The 24810-nt window shown below is 46.9% G+C and overlaps 1 protein-coding gene across 1 annotated transcript; it reads right to left on the bottom strand.

Moving 5' to 3' along the window:
- Positions 1 to 9466: 9466 nt before the first annotated feature.
- On the bottom strand, positions 9467 to 24343 carry CTSB (cathepsin B). Its single transcript, XM_088467217.1, has 10 exons — positions 24255 to 24343; positions 18423 to 18564; positions 14418 to 14506; positions 13863 to 13977; positions 13650 to 13768; positions 13041 to 13126; positions 12783 to 12929; positions 12369 to 12485; positions 11115 to 11243; positions 9467 to 10221 (listed from the first exon to the last, which is right to left on the bottom strand). Exons 2-10 carry the CDS (start codon positions 18546 to 18548, stop codon positions 10145 to 10147), a joined length of 1005 nt encoding a protein of 334 aa, XP_088323343.1. The 5' UTR covers positions 18549 to 18564; positions 24255 to 24343; the 3' UTR covers positions 9467 to 10144.
- Between the last annotated feature and the right edge of the window lie 467 nt (positions 24344 to 24810).

A 24810-nucleotide genomic window follows, 5' to 3' on the forward strand; every position in this document is an offset into this window, starting at 1 on the left:
CATTGTATTGGTACTTCAAATATAGGGGGTCCCTATATTTTAAAAATCAGCACAGGCTGTACAGAACTCGGGGCTGATTATGCTTCTGGGAAGAGGGTGTTTTTTTTAAAAACAAGACAGAAGCCTTCATGGATCTGTGAAGGCTTCTGTTTAACTCACACCTTTTAATGCTAGTCTCATTAAAAAGGTGTGAGACTACATAGGGCAATACTCGCACAGATTCGCATAGTGTAGAAGCCTCGAGTTCAAAAGTTTGCAGGCAATTTTATATGCGAGTCCTGGCACCAACTCGCACCTTCAGAAAAAATGCGAGAAGGTAAGAGTTGGATTTTTACTAAAAACCAAACCCTATTACATTTGGCCCACTATGTGTGTCTCCATGTGGTAGGGAGCATAGATTGCAAGCTCCACTGGGGCAGGGACTGAGGTGAATGACTGCAATATTCTCTGTAAAGCATTGTACTATAGAAAGTGGTTAGTAAAATCAGGAATGCTCAGATGTTCTAGACCCTTTCCGTTTATAAAGCCCCATACTCACTGGACGATAACATCTCAGATCGATATATAGTTCAAATCGTCCAGTGTGTATGCACCAAGCTATGAACGATGTGAGATATCCTCAGTCTGTAAATGCAGCTCAATCTGGGGATATTGCCAATGATGCCATGCAGCCCAATGCAGCATGGGGGCACTAAACAAAGCTTGCACCCCTGCTGCAGATATCGCTCAATACGCGCATCACCAAGTGTATACAGGGCTTTACCTAGACAATGTTTAGTAGCACAATGTGCTGGACACTGGGCATTTTACATGGGAGGCCGATGGTCTAAATGCCGACTTCATGACTGTTTAATCCCAGCGCCGAAATCCCGACGCCGGTCATTACACCTGCGCCGGGAGCCTGACACCCGGCTTACCAATTGAAGGCCAGCCGGGCAATGGGGGTTTTCGGGTTCGGGGGGATGGGATGACCCACCCAGGAGGTTAGGTTTAGCCTAGGGGAGGTTAGGCACCCCCCAGGACACTTAGGTTTAAGTGGGTGGGGTTAGGTTTAGGCACCCTTAAGGGAGGTTTGGGGGTAAATTTAGGTTAGAACATACTTATCTTGGACGATTGGGATTTTCACCCCTGCCGCGCTCACACTGTCGGGATTTGAACTGCCGGTCATGCGGCCGGTGGTTAGTCATATGTATTCCATTTTACACCTGGAGGTACAGTAGCAGACTGGCCTTTCCCAGACAGCCAGCCCTGATCTCTGCTTTATGCATCGGAGAAGTTCAGCTGACAATCCTGTGATTTTTATGGTCTCCATTATCTTGAGAGCTGTGTTGGGTTTTTGATTTTTTACTGGGCCTAGGAAAAATTATCTTGACCAGAGTCATTGTGGAGTTAGTGGATTCTGCCTTTCAGTCTTTACACTAGACAGTTTTAAAAGGTTGTCTAGAAGAAGAAACACTTGGGTATTGTACGGTCTTGAAGGACCAAAGTATATTGTAGCTTTAAACTGCTGCCAGGAAGAGGGGATTTAACGCAAAGAAAGAAACCGCGCTCTCTGGAGGCAAATGATTAGATCTCCCACAGAAGGTTTGTGGCATTGCATCTAGCTTTCCTCCACATAGGAAGTTACACAAACTATATTTAGGGGGAAATTCAATTGCTTTAACGCAGGATCTGCTCCAGTCTGAACCTATTCCATTGCTATTGCAGAGGATGGCCATTATTTCTGCTCACACCCTCCTCAGGTGGTGAGCAGAAATCCACCAAAAGTTGGGCTTTTGGCTGCCCAAACTCATTGCACCAGTAGCTTGTATGGGTTTAGCAGCTTTATGCGGCCAATTCTGGTGAGACACATAATAGGATCCCTCTGTACTCGCCCATTAGAAGAAGAAAAAAAAACTCCCAGCATGCATCTAAAAACAATTGAATTCCCCCTTAGAGATTGCATGGGCTGTAAGCAGTGAGCCCTTTGCCAGTATGGTGCCATGTCCTATAATGGCAAGAGGAAGCAACGGTGTCCAACAAGACTATACTGTACATCAAAATGCTGTTCTGCGTTCCATATGGCAGATAGTCTGCTTACTTTACCTTCAACATCTGTTTGCAATCCTTGTTCATGCTTTCAGAATCCAGAGCTCTCAGACAAAAGTTTAAAAAAAATAAATAAATAATTTTAAAAACCACCTCTCTCAACCCATGGGGTCATTAAGAGGATCGCATTCCCCAATGGAAGCACCATAGTACTAAACATACAAACTGCATGCACAGTATTTTATTTTACATATCTCAGTCATTAAATGGACACCTACACTCAGGCCTGTTCATGATAATGCACATTTATCCAATGGTGTCCTGCTTCCTGACCTGCAGTGACCCTTGCACCAGAAGTGGCACTAAAAACAAGAGATATGGTAAGAACTTACCTTTGTTATCTCTGTTTCTACGAAGTACATAGGGTCCACAGGGTTGACCTTGGGGGGTATAGCTTGGATCTGGATCCACGGGCACCATACAGTTAAAGCTTTAGCTCCCAGGATGCACTTGGGTCCTACTCTATACCACGCCCCCCCAAGCCACAAGCACCTCAGTTGGTAAGTAGCCTAGGCCGAAGGAGGAGACTAAACAGAGAGACGGAAGACTGGAACACACAAGAAACCGTACTCACAGAAATGGGAGATGGAAACACTGGTGACCAGTACCACAGCCCATTTGAAGCCAGGTGCGTCAGGGCGCGTGCCCTGTGGACCCTATGGACTTCGTAGAAACAGAGATAACAAAGGTAAGTTCTTACCATATCTCTTGTTTTCTACTTCAGGGTCCATAGGGGGTCCACAGGGTTGACCTTGGGGATGTCCCAAAGCAGTTCAACTAAGGGCGGGGACGCTCCTGAGCAGAAAGGAGAATCCTGCGCCCGAAAGATGCATCCTGAGAGGCAAAGGTGTCAAACGCATAAAACCTCAAAAATGTCTGAATTGAAGACAAGTGGCTGCCTTGCACAGCTGAACAGCGGAGGCACCACGTCTAGCAGCCCAAGAAGAGCCTACAGACCGAGTGGAATGAGCCTTAACCGAGGCTGGAACAGGCAAACGTTCCTGTATATAAGCCTCCCTAATAACAGAACAAAGCCAACAGGCTAAAGTTTGTTTGTTGGCAGGCCAACCCCTCTTATGGAAACCAAAGAGGATGAACAACGAATCGGACTTCCTAACAGAGGCCGTCTGTCCAACATAAATTCTGAGAGCCCGGACCACGTCCGGCGAAGCCTCACCAGCCGGAAGACCCGGAGCCTGAAAAGCTGGTACCACAAGTTCCTGATTTATGTGGAACTTAGAAACCACTTTAGGCAAAAACTCAGGACGGGTGCGAAGCACAGCCCTGTCCTGATGAAAAATCAGGAAGGGGGGACTACAGGAAAGTGCCCCCAACTCTGATACCCTCCTGGCCGAAGCCAGAGCCAGGAGAAACACAGTCTTAAGTGTTAACCACTTGAGGTCAACCGATTCAAGAGGCTCAAAAGGAGGTCCCTGCAGGACCCGAAGAATCACCGCCAAGTCCCACGGAGCCACAAAGGGAGACTGGATCCTCAGCACACCTTGGAACAAGGTGTGAACGTGAGGCAGTGAGGTAATCCTTCGTTGGAACCACACTGACAGGGCCGATACATGAACTTTTAGGGAAGCAAGCCGTAAGCCCAGGTCAAGACCTGACTGCAGAAATGCCAAGATCCTAGAAACACTGAACACCTGAGGGTCATTGCTTCTAGACTCGCACCATTGAAAGTAAGTGTGCCACACTCTGTGGTAAATCCGTGCAGAGGCAGGTCTACATGCCCTAAGCATGGTACTGTTGACAGAGCCTGAAAAGCCCCGTGACCTTAAGACGGCTGTCTCAAGAGCCATGCCGTCAAAGACAGTCGACCCAGATCCGGGTAAAGGCAGGGACTCTGACACAGCAGATCCCGACGTTGAAGCAGAAGGTACGGAGCGTCTACAGACAGGCCCCTGAGATCGGAGTACCAAGGACATCCGGGCCACGCTGGAGCCACCAGCAGAAACGTGCCTCCGTCCCGTTTGATCTTTCTGAGTACCCGAGGGAGCATGGAGATTGGAGGAAACAGATACGCTAGGTGAAACGACCATTTCACTGACAACGCATCCACTAGGCTTGCGCCCGCGTCCCTTGTCCTTGAGCCGTATATGGGCAACTTGTAATTGTGACGAGAGGCCATCAGGTCCAATTCCGGCAGTCCCCCACTTGTCCACGAGAAGTTGAAACACCTCTGGTTGAAGCAACCATTCCCCAGGATGCACGTCGTGACGGCTGAGGTAGTCTGCCTCCCAATTGAGGACTCCCGGGATGAAGACTGCCGATATTGCTGGAAGGTGGCACTCCGCCCAAGTCAGGATTTGGGACACTTCCGACATCGCAGCTCAACTGAGAGTTCCTCCCTGGTTATGTATGCCACCGTGGTGGCGTTTTCTGATCGCACCTGAACTGCTCTTCCGAGAACGGTGCCTGATGCCAGAAGAGCACGGTACACTGCCCGTAGCTCTAGAATGTTTATGGGAAGTACGGCCTCCTCCGCCGACCAACAGCCCTGAAGAGACAACGAGCCGGTCACTGCCCCTCAACCCCGGAGACTGGCATCTGTCGTGAGCAGAACCCAGTCCGGAATCCAAAAGGGGCAACCCTGGCTGAGATGAGCTGACTGCAGCCACCACGCCAAGGACCGGCGCACATCCGGGGACAATATCAGCATCTGGGATCTGATCCGGCGGGACAACCCGTTCCATTCCACAAGAATCTGCCCCTGCAGGGGTCTGGAATAGAACTGGGCGAACTCCACCATGTCGAATGCCGACACCATGGACCCCAGGACTCATTACCGAATGTATTGACACCCTGCCACTGCTTAGGCAACCGTGTATCCTGAGTTGTAGGGAGGATACCTTTTCTAGAGTCAAGAAAATCCGTTGTTGACTGGAGTCCAGAAGTGCTCCCAGATGGACCATCCGTTGAGATGGGATCAGAGACGACTTCTTCCAATTTATTAACCACCCATGTGCTTGAAGACAAGCAATTGTCAGGTGTAGATGATGAAGAAGCACCTCCGGGGAACTTGCCAGCAGCAGCAAATCGTCCAGGTACGGCAGCAGCCGTATACCCTGACCCCGAAGGTGGGCAGCCATGACTGCCCTCACCTTGGTGAAAACCCTCGGAGCTGTGGAAAGAACGAAAGGCAACGCCCAAAATTGGTAGTGATGGTTTAGGATAGCAAACCTCAGGTACCGCTGATGTGCCGGTGCCACGGGCACATGGAGATAGGCGTCCTGGATAAAGAGGGAGACCATGAAGTCCCCTGGTTCCATCACCAGGATGATGGACCACCATGTTTCCATCCTGAAGCAGGGAACTCTGAGGTACTTGTTCAGAGATCTGAAATTCAGAATAGGGCGATGAGACCCATTGGGTCTCTGCACCAGAAACAGAGATGCGAAGCTTTGGACTCGTCCAGCGAAGGACTCGTGCAAAAACATTGGTGGGGCGGCCTGCACCGAAACGACAGGGCGTACCCCTGAGAGACTACTTCTCGAACCCAAGCATCCGTGGTGGTACTGAACCAACCCTGGGCGAATCTGAGAAGTCGGCCTCCCACTCTGGGGTCCCCCAGGGAGAGGCCCGTCCAGTCAGGCAGCAGGTTTATCCTCCTGTTTGGAAGAGGGGCGCCAAGCATTCCATATGCTTCTTGGGTTTGGATGAGGCTTTGGTCGCTGAATGTCTCGGGAAGGACTGGCCCTTGGCCTTACCCTGAACCCGAAAGGACCGAACGGCAGTGCTCCTCACCCTAGCCGGCGCAGAAGCCGAAGGGAGGAAAGCCGACTTGGACTTAGCCAAGGTATCCACTATTTTGTCCAAATCCGGACCAAATTGCAAATCTCCATTAAAGGGGAGAGCCTCCAGACCCTTTTTAGAGTCCGCATCAGCCCTCCAGGACCGCAGCCACAAGGATCTCCGAGCAGACACAGCCGCAGCTGAAACTCTAGAGGTTAACATGCTTGCGTCCAATGACACTTCCCCAATATAGGAAGCGGCATCCCTCATTTGTGCCACTAATGCTCTGTGAACATCCGGGAACATCGTCCGTAAGAGAATCCTCCAAGGCATTGGCCCAGTTCTCAATGGCTTTAGCCACCCAGGAAATGGCCACGCCACCGCTCCGGAGAGCGAGTAAATGGACTTCAAACAAATCTCCCCTTTCCTGTCCGTTGGATCCTTTAAAGAGGAAATAGACGGCAATGGTAGCGTAGCGGTTTTAACCAAGCGAGTGACATGTGAATCCACCGCCGGTGGAGTCTCCCATTTCCTGCAATGATCCTCAGGAAAGGGATAATGAGAAGCCAACCCTTTCTGCAGTTGGAATCTCTTGCTGGGTAATTTGCCAGGCCGCCGCCGCCATATGATCCGCCAACTGATCGGACAGAGGGAACACATTAGTAACCTTTGCTTTCCTGAAGTCAGGCAACTTCGACTTAGGGACCAGTGCCTCCTCTTCTATATTGAGAATAGCCCGCACCGCCCTAACTAATGCTGGAACATTAATGGAGGACCTAGGCTCAACCTCCTGTCCCACAGCACCCAAATCAGAATCCTCATGGACCTCTCCATCATCTGAAGAGGGATCCGATTCTGATACCTGCGCAGTGAGTAAACTCACAACAGGCCACTAGGTCGCCTTCTGTGGCACATCACCCTGCAAAAATGACTGAAAAGCCGAGGATGAGGCCGCCAAACTCTGTACCGAGTTGGAGAGAACATCCACCCAAGGCGGAGGAGCCGACTGAGGGAAGCCCTGAAAAGGCACCACAGACTGTTGTGATACAGGGGGAGGCTGGACATACACAGGCAGCCCCGAATACTGTCTCACAGTCTGGGCCCCGGAGGGAGACCGCAATACCTGCAGAATATCTGGGGAATGGGAGATAGAGTGCTGGGACAATGCCCCAGAAGGGGTCACTGTAGGGATCGACATCTGCAATAGATGTCAGCACTTGTGAAAACATCGCCCAAGGGGGGTCCTGCTGCATAGGGGGTATAGAGGGGCCTGGTTCCAGCTGGCACTGTGATATAAATCCCCCCCATTAACACCAGCAGAACAGCGTCTGCAGGAAAGCAACACAGGAGCCCCGAGTGCTCAGTCTCCTCATCAGACATGATACAGTAATTATGCAATAAATACTTATCAGCAGAGGACATACGGTGTTAACACCCCCGCACTCACCAGCATGTAACACAAACAGGCCCAAAAATATGGTACTGTGTAGCACACAACAGTATGTGACCTCACAAATACATGATTTATAAAAGTGAGGTTAATAGAAAACGCCCCTCCCCCACACACCTTTGGGCTGTAGGGGAAGCAAAGGGATAGATATAAGCTGACAGCAATTAGAGAATAAGTACAGACAGCAGCACTAGCAAAGTCACATACAATGCAGGAAGATTGTACTTACTGCACCAATCGCTGCCCTCAACCACCCAGATTCAGTGTCTGGGGGGAGTTAAAGCACCGTGTACACTGTCCTTTTGGAGGGGAGAGGTACACAGGGGGACCTGACCATGCACCTGGCTGGGAGCCTGCGTTAGTCGGAGAGCTCTGAGGAGGAGTGGCCAGCAGAGCAGCTCAGCGACGCCAGTACACATGAGAAAAGGCGCGCTGAGCTGAGGGGAGGAGCCGCTAAACCAGGGAAGGCTGCCTCCCCTGGCTAGTATTTAACCCCAGGGATGCCAGTTCCCCTCCAGAACTTATACCCTGGTGGTCCAGCGGAGCACAGGGTATGCCTACATGAGGGGGAGCCCGCCGCCGCTACTAGCGCCGCCGGTCTGTCCCCACAGACCAGCGGCAACTGACTGCATTTATCTCTGCGAGCGGCACTAAGAGCACGGCTCGCGGCTTACCTGTTCCCCGTAGAGTCCGGCAGCAGTCAGAGGGAGGTCCCGGAGCCATGCTAGGAATAACTCTGGGGTCCCGCTGCGATCCCCAGAGCAGTACTGGCATCGCAGCGCCAGCGGGGTGTTGAAGCGGCAGCATGGACGTCCAGAAGGACTGTCCTATGCTGCCGCATTAAGTGTAAAGCCATAGAGAAAAAAAAAAAAAAAACTTTTCTTCTATAAAAATAAAGCTATGGGGCTGCTCCTGCAGCCCCACTGCACAGTGCAACCGACTTCGGCCGGCACCAAACTGAAACTGAGGTGCCTGTGGCTCGGGGGCGGGGTATAGAGGAGGACCCAAGTGCATCCTGGGAGCTAAAGCTTTAACTGTATGGTGCCCGTGGACCCAGATCCAAGCTATACACCCCCCAAGGTCAACCCTGTGGACCCCCTATGGACCCTGAAGTAGAAAGTAGTACTTGTTGCTTCTACTACAGACAGCCCCATTCATAGCACAGAAACATTGTACCCCCATGCGTAGCAGCAAGTATCGCTTTCCATGGCAGAGCCTACGCAGCCTGGAGCTTTGTAGCCAGTCTACATGCAGTTTAATGGCATTGCAATGGTACTTCCCTGGGCCCTACAGAGAAGATAAGCCCTTACTTGGAGCAGATAATTAGCCACTCTTGTCTCTCCATCAGAAGAAAGACCAGATGCTCCCGTTTACACCTCAGTGGAGAGGAAAAAGAAATAAGTTTGCTTTATTATGTACGGCAGAACCTGGCAGGTAGAAGTCTTGCTCGATGCACTGCCTGCATGGACAGGTGGCCACTATACTCCCATCAATGGCGATGTACTGAAATTCTAGGACGACGACGACCCCCCCCCCCCCCCTTCATCTAATCAACCACCTCCGCTGGCAGGAGAACACTGCTGTGCGGTGTTGGAACCTCAGGACCTCATTTATCAAGAGTTATTCTTTTCATCACTCGTTACTAGTGCTCCAACCAATCAGCTCCCAACTGTCATTTTCCAAAAACATGAGGAGCCAATTGGTTGGGGCACTATTTAAGTTAGTAACGAGTGATAAGACTACGGTAACTTCAATGATGTTCCAACCAATCAGAGCTCCTGTCATGTTTTTGAAAAAAATGACAGTTAGGAGCTGATTGGTTGGAGCACTAGTAACTAGTGATGAAAATAAATCTCTAGTTGACAAATGAGGCCTTAAGCATGAAGATGATTGCCTGCGAATTACCCGCAGCATACAGGCATTACCATTCCGCCATGGACATAATTACATTCGACTGGACTTCTATTTTAGCATAAGGTACCAACTCAACTAGCCACAGGAACAGCTCACAGCTGCTGTCTCACATTAAATTCAGAAAGCAGATTCTGCTGGCACACTAAAGGTGTGCCATCCAAATCTGCCTACCGCAACGTGGTTAATCATTTATGCCCACAAATGGAGTGATAAATCTAGGGTGTTCTCTTTAATCAAGAGATAGATCATTTAATAAATTGAGGTGCAAAAAAAAAAGGGAAGACAAGGCATTTTATTGGCAAACAAATGTTTCACTTTACAGATAAAAAAACCCAAAATCTATTTTACAATCTGCTTACATAGTCATCTTTGTAAAGGCAAAATCACATTACACAATAGGCAGCTGTCCTACCCTGGCGCAAGGACAATAGACACCATTATGATTTCATCTGCTTGCAGAATTTATGGCAAAATTAAAATTGGCTTCTTACGCAGCAATGCTGCAATGTCAGGGAAGAGAGAGAGTGTAGGGAAGAGATGGGAGGCATCGGAAATAAAACCAGTGCAAAATACAAATTAAGACCACACAGCGTATTTTCTAAATATTCATTATTTCTTTCCCCTCAGTATAAACTTATAACAGTCTGACAGACATCTCATTACTGCGCCAAGGCTCTTCCAGTTAGCGCCAACTATTGGCAGAAGAGCCGACAGCCCTGGCAGGACGATGGGAGATCATTCACACACGTTGTCCATCCTACCAGTAATAGGACTAGAAGGCATAGCTACAGATCATTTGTGCTAAACCAGCGACTGACCCAAACAAAAAAAAAAAAGTTTAAAAAGTCCAACTGAACATTGCATTGTTTACTGAAAGTTAAAAATTCTGTGTCCGCTAAAAGAATGTGCATAAAGCCAGCTTCGCAGCTACAGCTCTAGTGGGATCTCCTCTCAATTTTTGGGAATGCCTGCGACAATCTCAGACTCTATTCCACAATGGTCCTCTCCGCGCAGAATCTTGAAGAAGCCTATATGAAGAGAGCGAAGGATTAATTGTGACTCTGGAGTAAGATGATACAGAAAACTACAAAAAAATAAATAAGATACACATATCTTAAAAGGATTTCCACTGTAAGAAGCAGATTCGCAGAATAGCAAAAGTTTGCTATTAATGAATGAAGCTTGGTGTAACGTGCGAGCTTGCTAGAGCCATTGCTGCAATGCGGCTAGCAGCACAGCATCCCAAGAGCTCATTCGCCATCACTAAGACAAAGTTAAATTGTAGGAGTAATTCTTCCCTCACACAAGGGCACTTCAGCTCTGTAAACCTGGCATGCCGCCCTCAGTGCATCCGTAGGGTCTTGTGAACCCTGCAACTCAGGGCATCTCTTCAAAGCAAAATCAAACTCTGTTGCAAGTGCATCCCAACTCCAGCCCTCAGGGACACAACCGTGCATGATTTCCAGATCTACCAGTTGATGGCCAGTAATGACTATTCCTGTGCAACACATTTTAAGAGGTCCACATGTGGTGTGTATTTCACTTGTGCTACGGAGGAGATCATGTACTGTTAGGGGATCTATAAGGACTAAATAGGACACCTCTAAAATGCTGCAAATCGCATGAACACATCTGCATCCTGGGTTAGACCACTGTGTCCCCTGTTGCTGGGGTCGACAATTTAACTGTCGATCTGCCAGAGACAAACCAATTGTGGCTCTGCCCAGAGAATATATCTTATTTACAAGGACAGAATGGCCTCACTGAGACATGAGGCACTGAGCCACTAGTTTCTAGTGAAGTGTTGGAACCAGTATTGATGAGAACATGGCCTGACCACAAGACTGTACCAGTCACATACACGATTTGGTGGCAGCACTATTTTATCCACCTTGGACCAAGCAGAAGTAACAGGCCGTACCGTTAGCACCCCAGTCGGTGTTCCAGGAGTTGGCACATAGCCAGTACGGAGTTCCGTTCTCCACACCCCAGCCCAGGATTTTAATAGCATGGCCTCCGATCTCCTCTCCAGTGACATGGCGGTAAACACCTAGGGGTAAGACATAGGTTACATAGTTACCACACTACAAACAGCCGATTAAACATGTTAAATAGAGAGATTATATTGTTACATCCCCTTCCTGGTAATGTATGAACGCAAGTGACAATCAGCAATTTTGTCCATTTTCCGGCATTTGGTAGCAAAACTGTTTGAACAAATTATTTAGATCAAACATTTAACTAACTTGTCTGACGACCATTTTCATCTGTTTTCTGGCATTTAGGAGCAAATTGCTGATCATCAGTTACTCCCATACCTTACCAGATTTCCATTCCAACCAATCAACTAGTTGGATGGTTGGACAGAAAATCTTTGTGTGTACCCAGCCTTAGAAAATCTACCCCCAAGTGTTTATATTGGGCTCTAACAGGAAAAATATGTTTTTACAGAGTTTATAAGAATACATTTTATTAAGAGTACTATATAATGTAACTCTATTCAGTTTAAAATGTCAGAGCATGTTACCAATGCCATGTCTGTATGGTTAAATGTGCTGCAAGTCAACAGAAAGTGGACTTGTCATGTTGATTATGTAACGTTCCATGTGGTAAGCAACCCGAGAAGGCTGCAATAGGCTCATCTCGCTAAATACCGCCATCTAACCCATTGTACACCCTAATATAACGGTCATTACAGTATTGTGATCGCCTGCAATGTGAGCGTGCATTGGATCAGTCAGACTGATCGCATAGTCTGTATATGGAATCAATGGCAGTCACAGGGCAACAGTTGGGTCAATCTGATATACCCCCTAAAGTTTCTCAGATCTGATTAATATAAATCTATTACAATTGTGTTACCCATCACAGAACAGACATGACAGCCATAATCCACACACGGGCACACACTGGCATCACAGACCTTTATATAGCAATGTCCCAATCCATTCACAGCTGTCCATTTGTCATATTACATAGTGACCATGAACCAAGCAATCGGCTTCACAGTAGCATTTAACATGTATATTCTAAAATAAATGATAGATATAAGCAGATTGGATACTATGGGAGACTTTTCCACATCTCCAGGCGTTACACTGCTCGATGCATCTCCCCCTTTCATATATTCTGGCATGTGGACCGAGTCCCTCAGGACAACCCATTGGTCACTCACCGGACTTGTATGTGGGGAAGTCCTCATACACTGTGAATGCGCCTTCTACCGGGCCGTTCTTGTAGATCTCCGCCTTTATCTCCTCCTGGCTGCTTGAGACACTGTACGAGTCAGAACCTACAAGTCAAAATAGCTTTATTAGACATCTAAAAATAAGGGTCTATATCCAATTAGAAATGAGCAGTTGGGTTTTACATTCTGTTCGGATGTCAAAAAGGGCATCTTATTATCTTATTGCCTTATCCCGGTCTCCAGCATCTTGGATAACCAATAAGATGAATCCAAACTTGTGACACAGACACAAGATCCACACATAAGAGTAGGAGGTCTCCATACGCTGTAAGAGCAGTGTCCCAGGAAGCCTGGGAGAGAACTCCTTCGTAGGACACATGATGGACTGGAGACTGTACTCACCGAAGTGTTTGTCTGTTTTGTAGTCTGGCCCATAGCCGTCCTCACACTTTTTCACGCAGCTCGGAGTGTCTCCTTCCTCTCCCTTGCAGGATGGTCGGGAGCCATTGACATGATGCTCACAGGGAGGGATAGAGTACGGCCTGCAGCCTGGACACAAACGTATGGAGGGATTACAGCACATTCACCAGAAGGGGGCGCTGTTACACACCAGAAACTATGCATGAGTAACAGGCGATTGCGGCATGTCAGAAAACTCACCAATGTGCGAGTCGTACAAGCCCCCGGACACGAGACCCTTCTCTGTCCAGTATTTCCAAGCACCTGAGGGGTAGCCACCATTGCAACTAGGGGGAAAACACACATTGGGGTTTAACACACAATGGATACAGTCCAGTTACTGTTAAGACCACCATAGGGGTAGACAGTGTCAGAATAGGTATTTGAAATGGGAAATTCTGCATCACAAATTTCGGAAAAAAGGGTCACCTCAGAAACTACCTGTAAATCTGCACTCTTAATGTATTTAGGGCATTTTTGGAAACTGGTACCAGATTCAGTGTAGACCTCCATTGCATACCATCTTTTTGGGGAGATGTATCAAGCATTAGAGTGATAGATAAGTGACAGTTAGAAGCTGATTGGTCGCTTGCTTTGGGCAGCTGCTCTACTTACTCTCCAAGGCTTGAGACATCTCCCCCTTTGTGCTAGTTTTACCAATAAGTCTAACTGCTATGAGAGCACATTCCATAAGCAGCGTTACAGTGTTCTGTTAGAAGAACCGAGGAAGCTGCGGGTTGCAGATTACCGTTTGAAAGGAGACAGAAGCCATGAGAAATTACAGAGAAGAGTCTAGAAAGAAGCCATTACCCCATTCCACACTCCATCCCGCAACAGGAAAGCAGATCTTCTGCTGATACTTCCACATTCACATTGGCGCTTGAGTGCACGCAGACGCGGTCTGAAATGGCCTCCACCGCCCCGAAGGCCTGGGACAGACACAAGGTGCATTAGATAAAAGGAACACACAGGAGACCTTAGTCCTCACCAGTCCTTCTGCTGACAGCGCCCATTTCTACTCACCCAGCAAGAGCCACATGAACCCTGGTCTCGAATTTCCTTGATGGTGGGACAGTTTGGCCAGGCTTCCCGGGAATCAAAGTTATCAGGAAGGGCCATCTGTTCGGCAAACGAGTACCTTTAATAGGGGCAAAATACAGTGTTAAGCTTTAGAGGAAGAAACAAGTCAGATACACAAGGAGACCATTAATACGGTTAATGTACAACACTAGCATTGTGTAAAAAAAAAAAAAACATTTGTAGATCTAGATCTGTTTCCCAACCTCGGTCTTTCAAGGCACACCAACAGTCCAGGTTTTAGTGATATCCATGCCTCAGCACAGATTGTTAAATCAAAATAACCGAGGTACTAATTAAGACACCTGTGCTCAAGCATGGCTATCCTTGAAACCTGGATTGTTAGTGTGCCTTGAGGACTGTGGTTGGGAACCCCGGGTCTAGATTAACACTGGGTGATCGTTGGGAGGTAAGCTTATTGTCAGAATCTGTTTATAGGAGAGGGCACCAAAACCCCACTGGCCACCATTATGTGAGCTTATCATAGAACCCTAATCTCACCTGATTGGCAATTTGTGGCTTCCACCAAGTATAGTTCCACAGAGCCTCTTCACGTAACTCATGTCAGTGTCTGCAAAGTTGTGTCCAGCCTGATGACAAGGAAATACAACAGTTTCTGAATTAAGCAGCAAAGAACGCTGTGTAACCAGTACTACCATTCACACCTCCTTGTGGTCAAACCACCATCAAGAGCGCTATAGAAAGGCCTATACAGTGATTACATAATCACTCCATACTAATAACCCAACCTCCTAGGAGCAACAATGCACAAGACACCACGAGGGTAGTTCAGGAGTTAAAAATCCTTCAAATAAAGTCTCTAATCCCATCACTCAAACTCTGTAATCTATTGTCCATTTAAGCAGTTTTACACCAAACCCCCTAATACTCAAATAGGCAATGTATTTCAGTGGGAGCAGAACTCTGAGAAGCATTGCCCACAGAAATAAAAATGTTAGAAGCTCAGTCAGTCACAAGCAATTTTAATATTACCGCTTATTGTCTGAGACGTTATGTACCTCCAGATCCACTGGTATCAAAGTAATCAAGTACTACTGTGTAACTGTTCCAGCTGACCGATCACACTGGCGTCTACCTGCCCTCACTTTCATTATGTAGATTATATCTGCAAGTGAGCTTACAGGAAGACACTGGGTTTTTTTTGAGGTATGAAAATGTAGAGATCTACATTGCATCTATATTTATTTAAAATCAAATTTGTAATCTGCAGAGCAAGACAAGGGGGAAAAAAAAATAATGTAAAAATAAAAACATGTGGTAAGAATTGACCTTTGATAGATCTCCCAACAAGCAGGCCTTGTATAAAGTGAATATATGCAGGGAAACCACCTGCCAGACAATTCAATGTGGGGATCTTTCATGTCATGCTAGTGATTAATTGAACTGTATTCTGAGTTTACACCCATCATCTACCAGAGGTTCGCAAACTCAGTCCTCAGAACCACACACAGGTTATGTTTTCCAGGTCACCCAGCAGGTGCACAGGTGTAGTCATTACTCACTGACATTTTAAAAGATCTACAGGTGGAGCCAATGTCACGTCACTTGCAAGTCTGTGAGGAGACCTGGAAAACATGCACTGTTTGGGGTCCTGAGGACAGAGTTTGAGAACATGTGATCTTACACATTACACTGCACAGGAATCTCCCACATTTACCAACACACTGCTGCCATTCGCGAACAGAGGGAACCTAGTTATACAATGGCTATAATAGAGACTTTCCTCCAACGATTTCACAGATGTACGTAAACATCAGCACTGGAACTATTCAGGCTAAAGGAGTTATTCTAGGGCTCCCTGCGCCTACCAGAGGCAGCCAGATTTACGCACCAGCAGATGCTCAAGACGCCAGCTCAAATATGCAGCACAGTAGGGATGTGCCATGTTGATGACATACATTGTTAGTGCCCACTCATAGGATCACCAAACGCATTAATTGTCTGGTGTTTAACCCTTTTACTCCCAAGGCTTTGCTCACTGTGCAGAGTCCATTTTGGTGGCGTGGTCAATGTCAAAGAGTAATTTATTCATGCAGTACCCAAATTAGACCTTGTTTTTCCCCCAGAAGCCTTTGAATTTGATATATAATTAGCTTATTTATATCTCCTCACGCATCAGAACTAAACCAAAATGGGCAAATAAGGCATTTACCGAGATTGCAAAACCATGAACTAAAAGCAAATGGGTTTTCTACTGAGCAGTAGTAAAGGGCCCTATTCATTACACGACTTTTTGCACAATCTGACCAAAATCAGGAGGAGGTTTTGGTCGCACCGTACAGAGAGTCGTGTAATGGATAGCCGGCAGGGACCAGCGATGCACGTGCACGCTGGGCCCTTGCCTAGCCCGACTATATACTGAACATGACCATCAACCCAACAAGAGTCAGGCTCGGCATGTTCAGAGATAGGTTGGGCTCCTGCACAGAATGACGTTCAGTGAACACCATTCAGTGCGGGCAACGCACCTCGGCGACCTAAAGGTCTGAACGCTAGTCGTGCAGTCTTTCAGGTCACCCAGTGGATAGGTCCCTTACCTTTGCGGTTTTGCAAAGGTGTATTACGATAACTGCACAGATCAGGATTCTAGATGAAAAACCCTGCATTTGACTAATGCTTTCATATTATTAAGCACCTAAAATGTTTAGGCATAATAATATGGTAGCCTGTCAAAGTGTACAATTCTTTCACCATGCTACCTACTGCATTAAATGAGGGTGCCACAGGGTTTATTGAAGGCAGGATGGGGGAAGATCAGGACATTAGATGCCCCCCTCCCCAGTGTGACGTGATTTACTAACATTTACTTACAAAGCACCAGTATATTCCATTGTGCTTTACAATTGGGAACTAAACGGTAATAACAAGACTGGGGTAATAACAGACAGGTAGGAGGGTCCTGCTCACAATATACATCAAAAGTGTGAAGGTCAAGTCACACTGGTCCTTTGCACTGAAGGAGGATAAAGTAGATGCCACCAGTTATAGTTGGCTGGTGGTGAGCAATTCTTTAAATACATTTACAAATATCTTAGCCAAAGTACCCAGGCCACACAGTAATAGATTGGTCTGTAAAGTAAGTTTACCACATTACATTAGAATCTCAGGCCCGTATTCAATTTGAGGTGAAAAGGCAGAATCTGCGGAAAAGTTTCACCGAAATAGTCATTTCGCCAGGCAGAAAAGGATCGCCATATTCAATTTGAAAGACTTTCCGCTCAATGCAATGTTATAGGCGGAAAAGTTTTGCCTATGAAAAGCAGGCAGAAAAAAGTGCAGAATTGGGGTTTTGGGGTGCAACTTGGCAGGAACCCCCCCCTGCAGCCTTCAGACAGTCCCCCAAAGGTAAACTGTCAAAAACTGTTAAATATTTAACACCCCCCAAAAAAAATGTTGGGGGACAAAGTTAAAAAAATAGCGAACTTGACTCTGGGGGGGTCCCCAAGTATGCCCCAGGTGTTTTTCATTGCGGGTGCTTGCGGCAGGTGGATTTTTCACCTTAACTTTAGCAACTATAAAATATGCTGGCCCCCCATTTTCAAGGACCCCAAATTTGCTGCAATAAGTTATTTTCTGCAAAAAAACCTCCTGAATACTCTTCTGCACCACTTATACAAAAACGCTATTTAGCTGCTATTGAGCCCGTTTAAAAACACCAAATACCTTCAGCAAGCCAAATCGGGGGGTACCATAGGGAACCCCATGTCAGAGCATCATTTGGGGGGTGTCAGGCTAATTTCCCCAAATCTGACAGTACTTTCCACTTGTTTAAGTTTTGCCGGGTCCAGATTCACGTTCTTTCAAATTGAATACAGGGATATGCGGGCACATGCGCGATACTTTTCCACCTACAAAACACCCGATGTAGGCAAAAAGTCTGGGAGGCGGAAAAGCATCACGGGTCCGCTCAAATTGAATACGGCTCTTTGTGTAAAATTAGGACGACATCTGGTTAATTATGTAACCTTAGAATTCTGAAACACTGATCTAATGACCACAATTTCATTTATTTTGTGGTGTAACCTGAAGGGGACTTATGCCAGATATCGTGTTTTGAGTAGTGGTCTTCGGATTGTGTCTAAAGTAATTTAAGAGTGGAAGTGTATCCACTAAAAAGTTGGGTTACTGCCACATTACTTTTGACCTCAATCACATTTTATATCTGGTGCAACAGGGGAATTCTCCACACTTACCGGAGAGATTGACAGCAAAGTTATGGAATGCTACCTTGGAATTACCCAGTGACAGCTGGCCAAACACGTTACCATAGCACTGGTGAATGCACAACCTGCTGCAACGGAGAGTACAATCTGAGTAACCATTTATAGCACTATGACCAGACAAATTAGGGAATCACAAGCCAGTATGATTCATATACAGTCACAGTAACAGGCCCTGACCCAGCTCCGGTAGTGCCGTGTCCAGATTCACGTTCTTTCAAATTGAATGAATTACTACATCTTGAACCTCAGTCATGATACTCACTTTCCATGTGGTGTTGATCTTATTGATGAAGTGGACCATGTCATTGGACAAAGGTGCAAAATGGGGAACATTGCGGCAGCTGGCGATTGTTGCCAGGGCGCAGAGAAGGGCCACCGATTGCCACATTGCTGCAGGACTCCCTCTGTGGAAAGAAATAGTGTGAGTACAGGTTGTTCATTCACAGTGTGCCCCATACAGTCATCACCTACACTGAGCAGAGGCCGCCATACTGAGAATGCAGACCATCAATTCACAGTGTGCCCCATACAGTCATCACCTACACTGAGCAGAGGCCGCCATACTGAGGACGCAGACCATCAATCCACAGTGTGCCCCATACAGTCATCACCTACACTGAGCAGAGGCAGCCATACTGAGGACGCAGACCATCAATTTAGTGTGCCAGTGGTTTGTATGGCTGCAGCACTGGGGTCAGGGGATCAGTACAAAGGGCCTGATTCAGAGCCGCTCGTAAGCAGCTGCTCGTTCCGAGCGATGTTTGCCCAACTGCGCATGCATACGGATCGTTAAACGCAAGCGCGAACCAGTCAGTGCAGTCGAAATTCATGTGCTCGCAAAATAGCGAATGCCTGATAATTTGAGTGACAGGAGGAGGCGTATGTGGGTGGTAACAGGGGAAGGTGCTTGAAAACGGGGAGTGGAGATCCGAACGCAGGCGTGCTTAAAGGTCAAAACGGGCGTTTTAAGGGTGTGCATAATTAAAACAGCAGCGTCATTGACCACGTCACTGGGTTATTTTATAGCCAGAACTGCTCACAAAATTGTGGTAGCAAAAGCCACCCACAAGAATAGCGAGCAGTTCATACCCTGGTCGATGTACTCGATCTAATAAATAGCGGACATGACGTAGGATGTGAGCGCCCAGGGGGCGTATTTTTTTAAAAAATGACCGCAAGTTTTGTTCGCTCGTTCAGACCTAGAGGCGTGAACAGACCGCAAAGAGCGAACGGTTCATTTGAATAGCCACCCCTATTTTCTGGACGAGCGAGCGCTAATTGCGTCCGGCTCTGAATCAGGCCCAAAGTCAGGGTGCCATCTGCATGGACCAAGGCTACTCTCCTTGTATCCTCCCATCATCCAGACACAATGACCTAGTTAATTAGCTTTGGCCTTAACTTTACATTAAAAGAGCTGAAATGGAGCCTGTCATCACCTTCCCCTCCATTACAGACAGCTAAAGCTCCCCACAGATCTCTAGGAGACTGTGCTCATGGGATCTCATACAGGTCAAAAAGCAGAGACTGAATTGCTGCGATATCACACTGACCCCCACCCTGTGTAAAACTCAACTAGTCCACACTGTGCATTTGTGCAAAGCAAGTCTGCAAATAGGTCAGTCACAACCTGCCTGCTCTGTGAAACTAGATTCTCGCTCCTAAAATGGCAGCCTGCAGAGGAATGAAAGAGCATGATAGAACTATTTAGCGATAAATACTGAGCTAATTAATGTAGATTATTCAGATCAGCAATAAAGGATCATCGGGGCACGATTCAATTAAACGCGAAGTAAGTAGGGCCATGAACGAGCTCCTCAATTCTGCAAGACATTAGGTCGGGGGAAGGCTCGTTCTCGCACCTTAAACAGGGTATTTAGGCGCGAGAACAGGCATTCTCTGTCAACTTCCCAGCGCGGTGCTGTTTTCCTGGTGCTAAGGGCAGAAAACGGCATCGCGCGTGGACTTGTCGGATTTCTGCTCGGATCCCTGGAGGGATGCGAGAAGAAATCCTAGTCAGGCTTAGCAGCGCATATGAATTGAATAGCTCCGGGAGCCGATTCCTGGCGCTATTCACTTCGCGTAGAATAGAATCATGCCCATAATGTATTTTAGTTTAATAAAGAAATAAAAAAAAAAAAAAAAGGTGCTTTACTTGTTATTTTAGTTTGGTGTATTTATCATACATATCGGAGCATGTGGACCACCTCCATACTGAGAGCAGAGGCTCGTGTTACTAGACAATACAGCAGAGACTTGGCTGGTGTTCAGCCAAGATTTCAGAAATGTATTTGTGGTCTAAACAGAAACCAGAGCTGTAGTGTAACCGGTCACCTTGGAGAGTATGTACACAGCCAGCATCGGTGTCACGGGCAGACACCTGAACTCTAGTATAAATGGGATCCTCCAATCACTTCACAACCTGACCAATGACTAGCATTCAGGAATAATCCCACCTGAGGACCACCTCCCTGCACCAACTACTCATAAACCAAGCAGCAAAAGCATACTGCAAATAGTGTCAGACAGACTCAACTAGAAGACCTAAAGAGAGGGACCATCACACCAGTGTCCTTTGCTAAACTGCACAGGGAAAAGCATATGTCTGACCATATTAGGTTAGGCCCGAGCGTAGGCCAAGAGAAGACCTGGGGCGGTGTTTGCAGCTCTCCATCTGTCCTGTGTCCTTACCAAAAGATGGCCACACCCCAATGACATCACTCACATCCAATAGTGCCGGACATATTGTCCATCCCTCCGCTAAGCCAAACACTGGCTAGGCTATACAACCAGACGTACTGTCCATAATAATATCATCATCAATATGGTGCCACAAGTGTTACACAGCGCCTTACAAAGTACACAGACAAATAGGTGACCAGTGACTTACAGAACAATACAATACAGGACATTGATAATATATATTGCTATATTAGCAACCATAACACCCAGATAAGCAGCAGAGCATAAGCAACCAAGTGTTAGGTGCCCTAGTGGGGAGGAAGTAGTAAATGAAAGTAAAGGAGAAGCACAAGAGGGAAGAAGGCCCTGCTCATAAGAGCTTACATTCTAAAGGGGAGGGTTTCTCCCCGAACGAAAATCGTCCTGTGCTTAGTGTTGTTAACACTGAGCACAACACTGAACTAAATCAACGATTTAGTTCAGTTCCAGGCTCCCTCTCCCTCATCCCCGAACATGTCCAACCTAACAATATCGTCAGGTTGGACAGGAAGTTCGGACGATGAATGAAGACCACAAACAAACGGGAGCGCGCTTTTGTGATTTTCATTCATCGTTATACCTCTGAAACTGAACGATTGATTGAATGATTTGTCGTTGACGACAAATCGTTCAAAAAAAACGTCCCATGTGTACGCACCATAACTGGTGTGACACAGAAGGGGTAGGAAGGGAGGAAAGGAGACCATCCCTCCACTAGGCCAAACACCAGTTAGGCTATACTGTCAGACATACTGTACATCCCTCCACTAAGCCAAACACCGGTTAAATTATACCAGGTATTATTAGGCCTCAGGAAGTTTAACATGAGAGTTCTAGGAAAATCTAAAATATTATGGGCAAGTAGAAAATCACCCCTTGAACGGCAGAAGGGAGCAAATCCCTGCACCGAGGACCCCACAAGTATCTTGTGAAAGTTTTATCACCCTACTTGGGAGTGCGGTTTAATGTTCTAATACAATTGGAAAATAGGATTTAAGATATTTTGTACTGTAGAAGCTACACTTTACTCCGGATCCATGGAAGCCATTTAGGCTGCTACAACCATCCTGCTGTATGATTAAAACCTAGTATCGGGGTTTCGTTATGTTTTTTCGCTGTACCCTGTGGAGCACACACCTATTCACAACAATTTACTGCTCATAGATAAACATAGATCATTTTTATATGCACTGGAATAGTTTAACCATGGACCAGATAAGCCTTCTGTACAAAGCAGTTTGTAGCATAACCACCAGGAGAAGTACAGAAGCCAGTGTATAAGCCAGCCACTTGTGCCAACTCCAACTGTCCTGCCCAGTTGTCAGTCTAGTACATTCAAGTTAATGCATTACACACACATGCAGTTGTCTGGCCAGATCTACCATCTCCTGAATCACATCTATTATCTCCCCATAAGATGTACCTTTGTAGTTGCAGTTTCAATTGAAAGAAAAGTAATTCCACTCCCCGCACTCCTTTACCAGTTTTGCTCTACAACATTTCAGCTGCAATTGAAACAATGTAAAATATTCAATGTTACCTCTGCGATTTGTGACGTACGGGGTAACCAATTACACCAGTGGCATAAGTTATGTTTGGGCACCATGAAGTTTTAGGCTGCAAAGTTCAACTTTAGTGTTTGAGATCTTGAGTCATTAAACAAAACTCACACAAAATTCAGGGCCCCTCCACAATCTACGCATTGGTGTTGTGTGATTAATAGAAGTCACTGGGCTGGTAGATTCTCTGAGCTAGTTTACACAATGTGAGGGTCATGTCAGAACATGCAGAGGATATTATACAATGAGTGCTTAGGTGTGAAGGTTCACAGGTCTCCAGGCACTGAGGTCTTATAGGTCACAGATGAGTTATTCAGAGAATTAGAATAAACCGAGAGTTAGTTGTTTGTCAGCAGAGCTGTTGGTCTATTGCGTAATGTGGGAATTGTTATTACTCAACATCAGGGAGACAACTTTTAGAAGAGCAAAGATCACAGATGTGTAAGCCTGCGTCAGAAGCGCGGTCACATGTTCTGCTGGGGGGAAAAAGAAACCAACTTCTTATGTTAGGGGAGGGGGGGGATCAAGGGCTCATTATCTCCTATAGATTATTAAGATATTGTTTAGACACTTAACACCCCCCCCTCCCCCAAAAGGAAAAATTAAATCATAGTAACTAAGCTGGAAGTAAAACTTATAGCACCATCCAAGGGGCAGATTCAGTTACGCACAGAAGCCACTGATCAGCTTCTGATGACTTGCACTGAAATTGGGCTGGGATCAGCCTACAGAGGTGCACACAGAACCAGCCTGTAATAAATACTGATAGGCATACAATACAAGCTGTAATAAAATCTTCCCCAAGTATCAGACATTGAGGGACTCCTAAGGATATAGATATATACCCAGCTATATCCTTGCCACTGGCACAGCAAATCGCACCACACAGCACAAAACAGTATGTGAGCAGATACCTGCACTGCATACATAACGCAATAGCGCGATCGCAGTGCACATCATAGCGTACAGTATGCAGGTGCGGAGGAATCGCATGGCGCAATGTGGACACGTTTGCTAAGTGCAGTCTTTCAACTATCACCAGCGTAGCATGTTAGAATGTACTACATATGTTATAGTAACACCACATCTCAATAATGACTATGGACCAGGACAGGAATTATAGTCACTATATAAAGCAGACAATGAGCACCCTTCCCCCTCTCTGCTGCCCAGTCACCAGTATAAAAGTGTGACCCCTCCCAATATGGTCACTTCCAGGGGAGCCATGCTGTAAACAAGGAGCAATCATGTGACTGCACAGCCCTGTATACAAGTTATTCCTGCTATATTCAGGTTATAGTCACCGTATATGTTATTACTGCTATATGCAGGTCATTACTACTATACACAGGTCATAATCACCATACACATTGTTGCTGTTCTATAAATATGATCACACATACTGGTTATTAGGTGCATACAGGTCATTAGCCATTACATACAGATTAGTTACTATGAGGAGGACAATACAGTGTTGCAGAATGTGACTATGCTGTGATCAGCGGCTCCCTGGGGTGGGGGAATCCCAAGCACAGGGGGCACATAGCCTGGCCTGCTGGTACAGATCCCCCCTCCACATCACATGCTACAGTGCAACACTACACCCCTGCTACACTATAACCTCTCCGCCGGGCACACACTACATGCACATCCCTCATTATCCCAGTCATACAGCGGATACAGACGGATTGCTGAGACTTCTGGTCCCACAGCAGCTGAAAACACTCACTGGCTGTGTATTGTTACTTTGTATGAGAAAGAACAGCAGAGACTCTGAGCCTACACCCTATGCAGAGGCTATAGATGTGCTGTGTTACCTGGGCTGCTGCAGTCACACTGATGGGCCGGAGAGATCAGCCAGAGAGCGCCCAGGACTCCTCTTATATAACCCCCTCCCCTCCGCCCTACACCCGCCTGACTGATCACATGATCAGTGATCACACAGCAGCACAGGGCTATGGCAGCTCAGCCAGGACAGCCCCACACATCACACACACACAGGGCTATGGCAGCTCTGCCCCACACATCACACACAGGGCTATAGCAGCTCAGCTCCACACATCACACACAGGGCTATGGCAGCTCAGCCAGGACAGCCCCACACATCACACACACACAGGGCTATGGCAGCTCAGCCCCACACATCACACACACACAGGGCTATGGCAGCTCAGCCCCACACATCACACACACAGCGCTATGGCAGCTCTGCCCCACACATCACACACAGGGCTATAGCAGCTCAGCCCCACACATCACACACACACAGGGCTATAGCAGCTCAGCTCCACACATCACACACAGGGCTATAGCAGCTCAGCTCCACACATCACACACAGGGCTATGGCAGCTCAGCCAGGACAGCCCCACACA

Source organism: Taudactylus pleione, unplaced genomic scaffold, assembly GCF_031769625.1.
Source record: "Taudactylus pleione unplaced genomic scaffold, aTauple2 ptg000070l, whole genome shotgun sequence".
NCBI classification, from domain to species: Eukaryota; Metazoa; Chordata; class Amphibia; order Anura; family Myobatrachidae; genus Taudactylus; species Taudactylus pleione.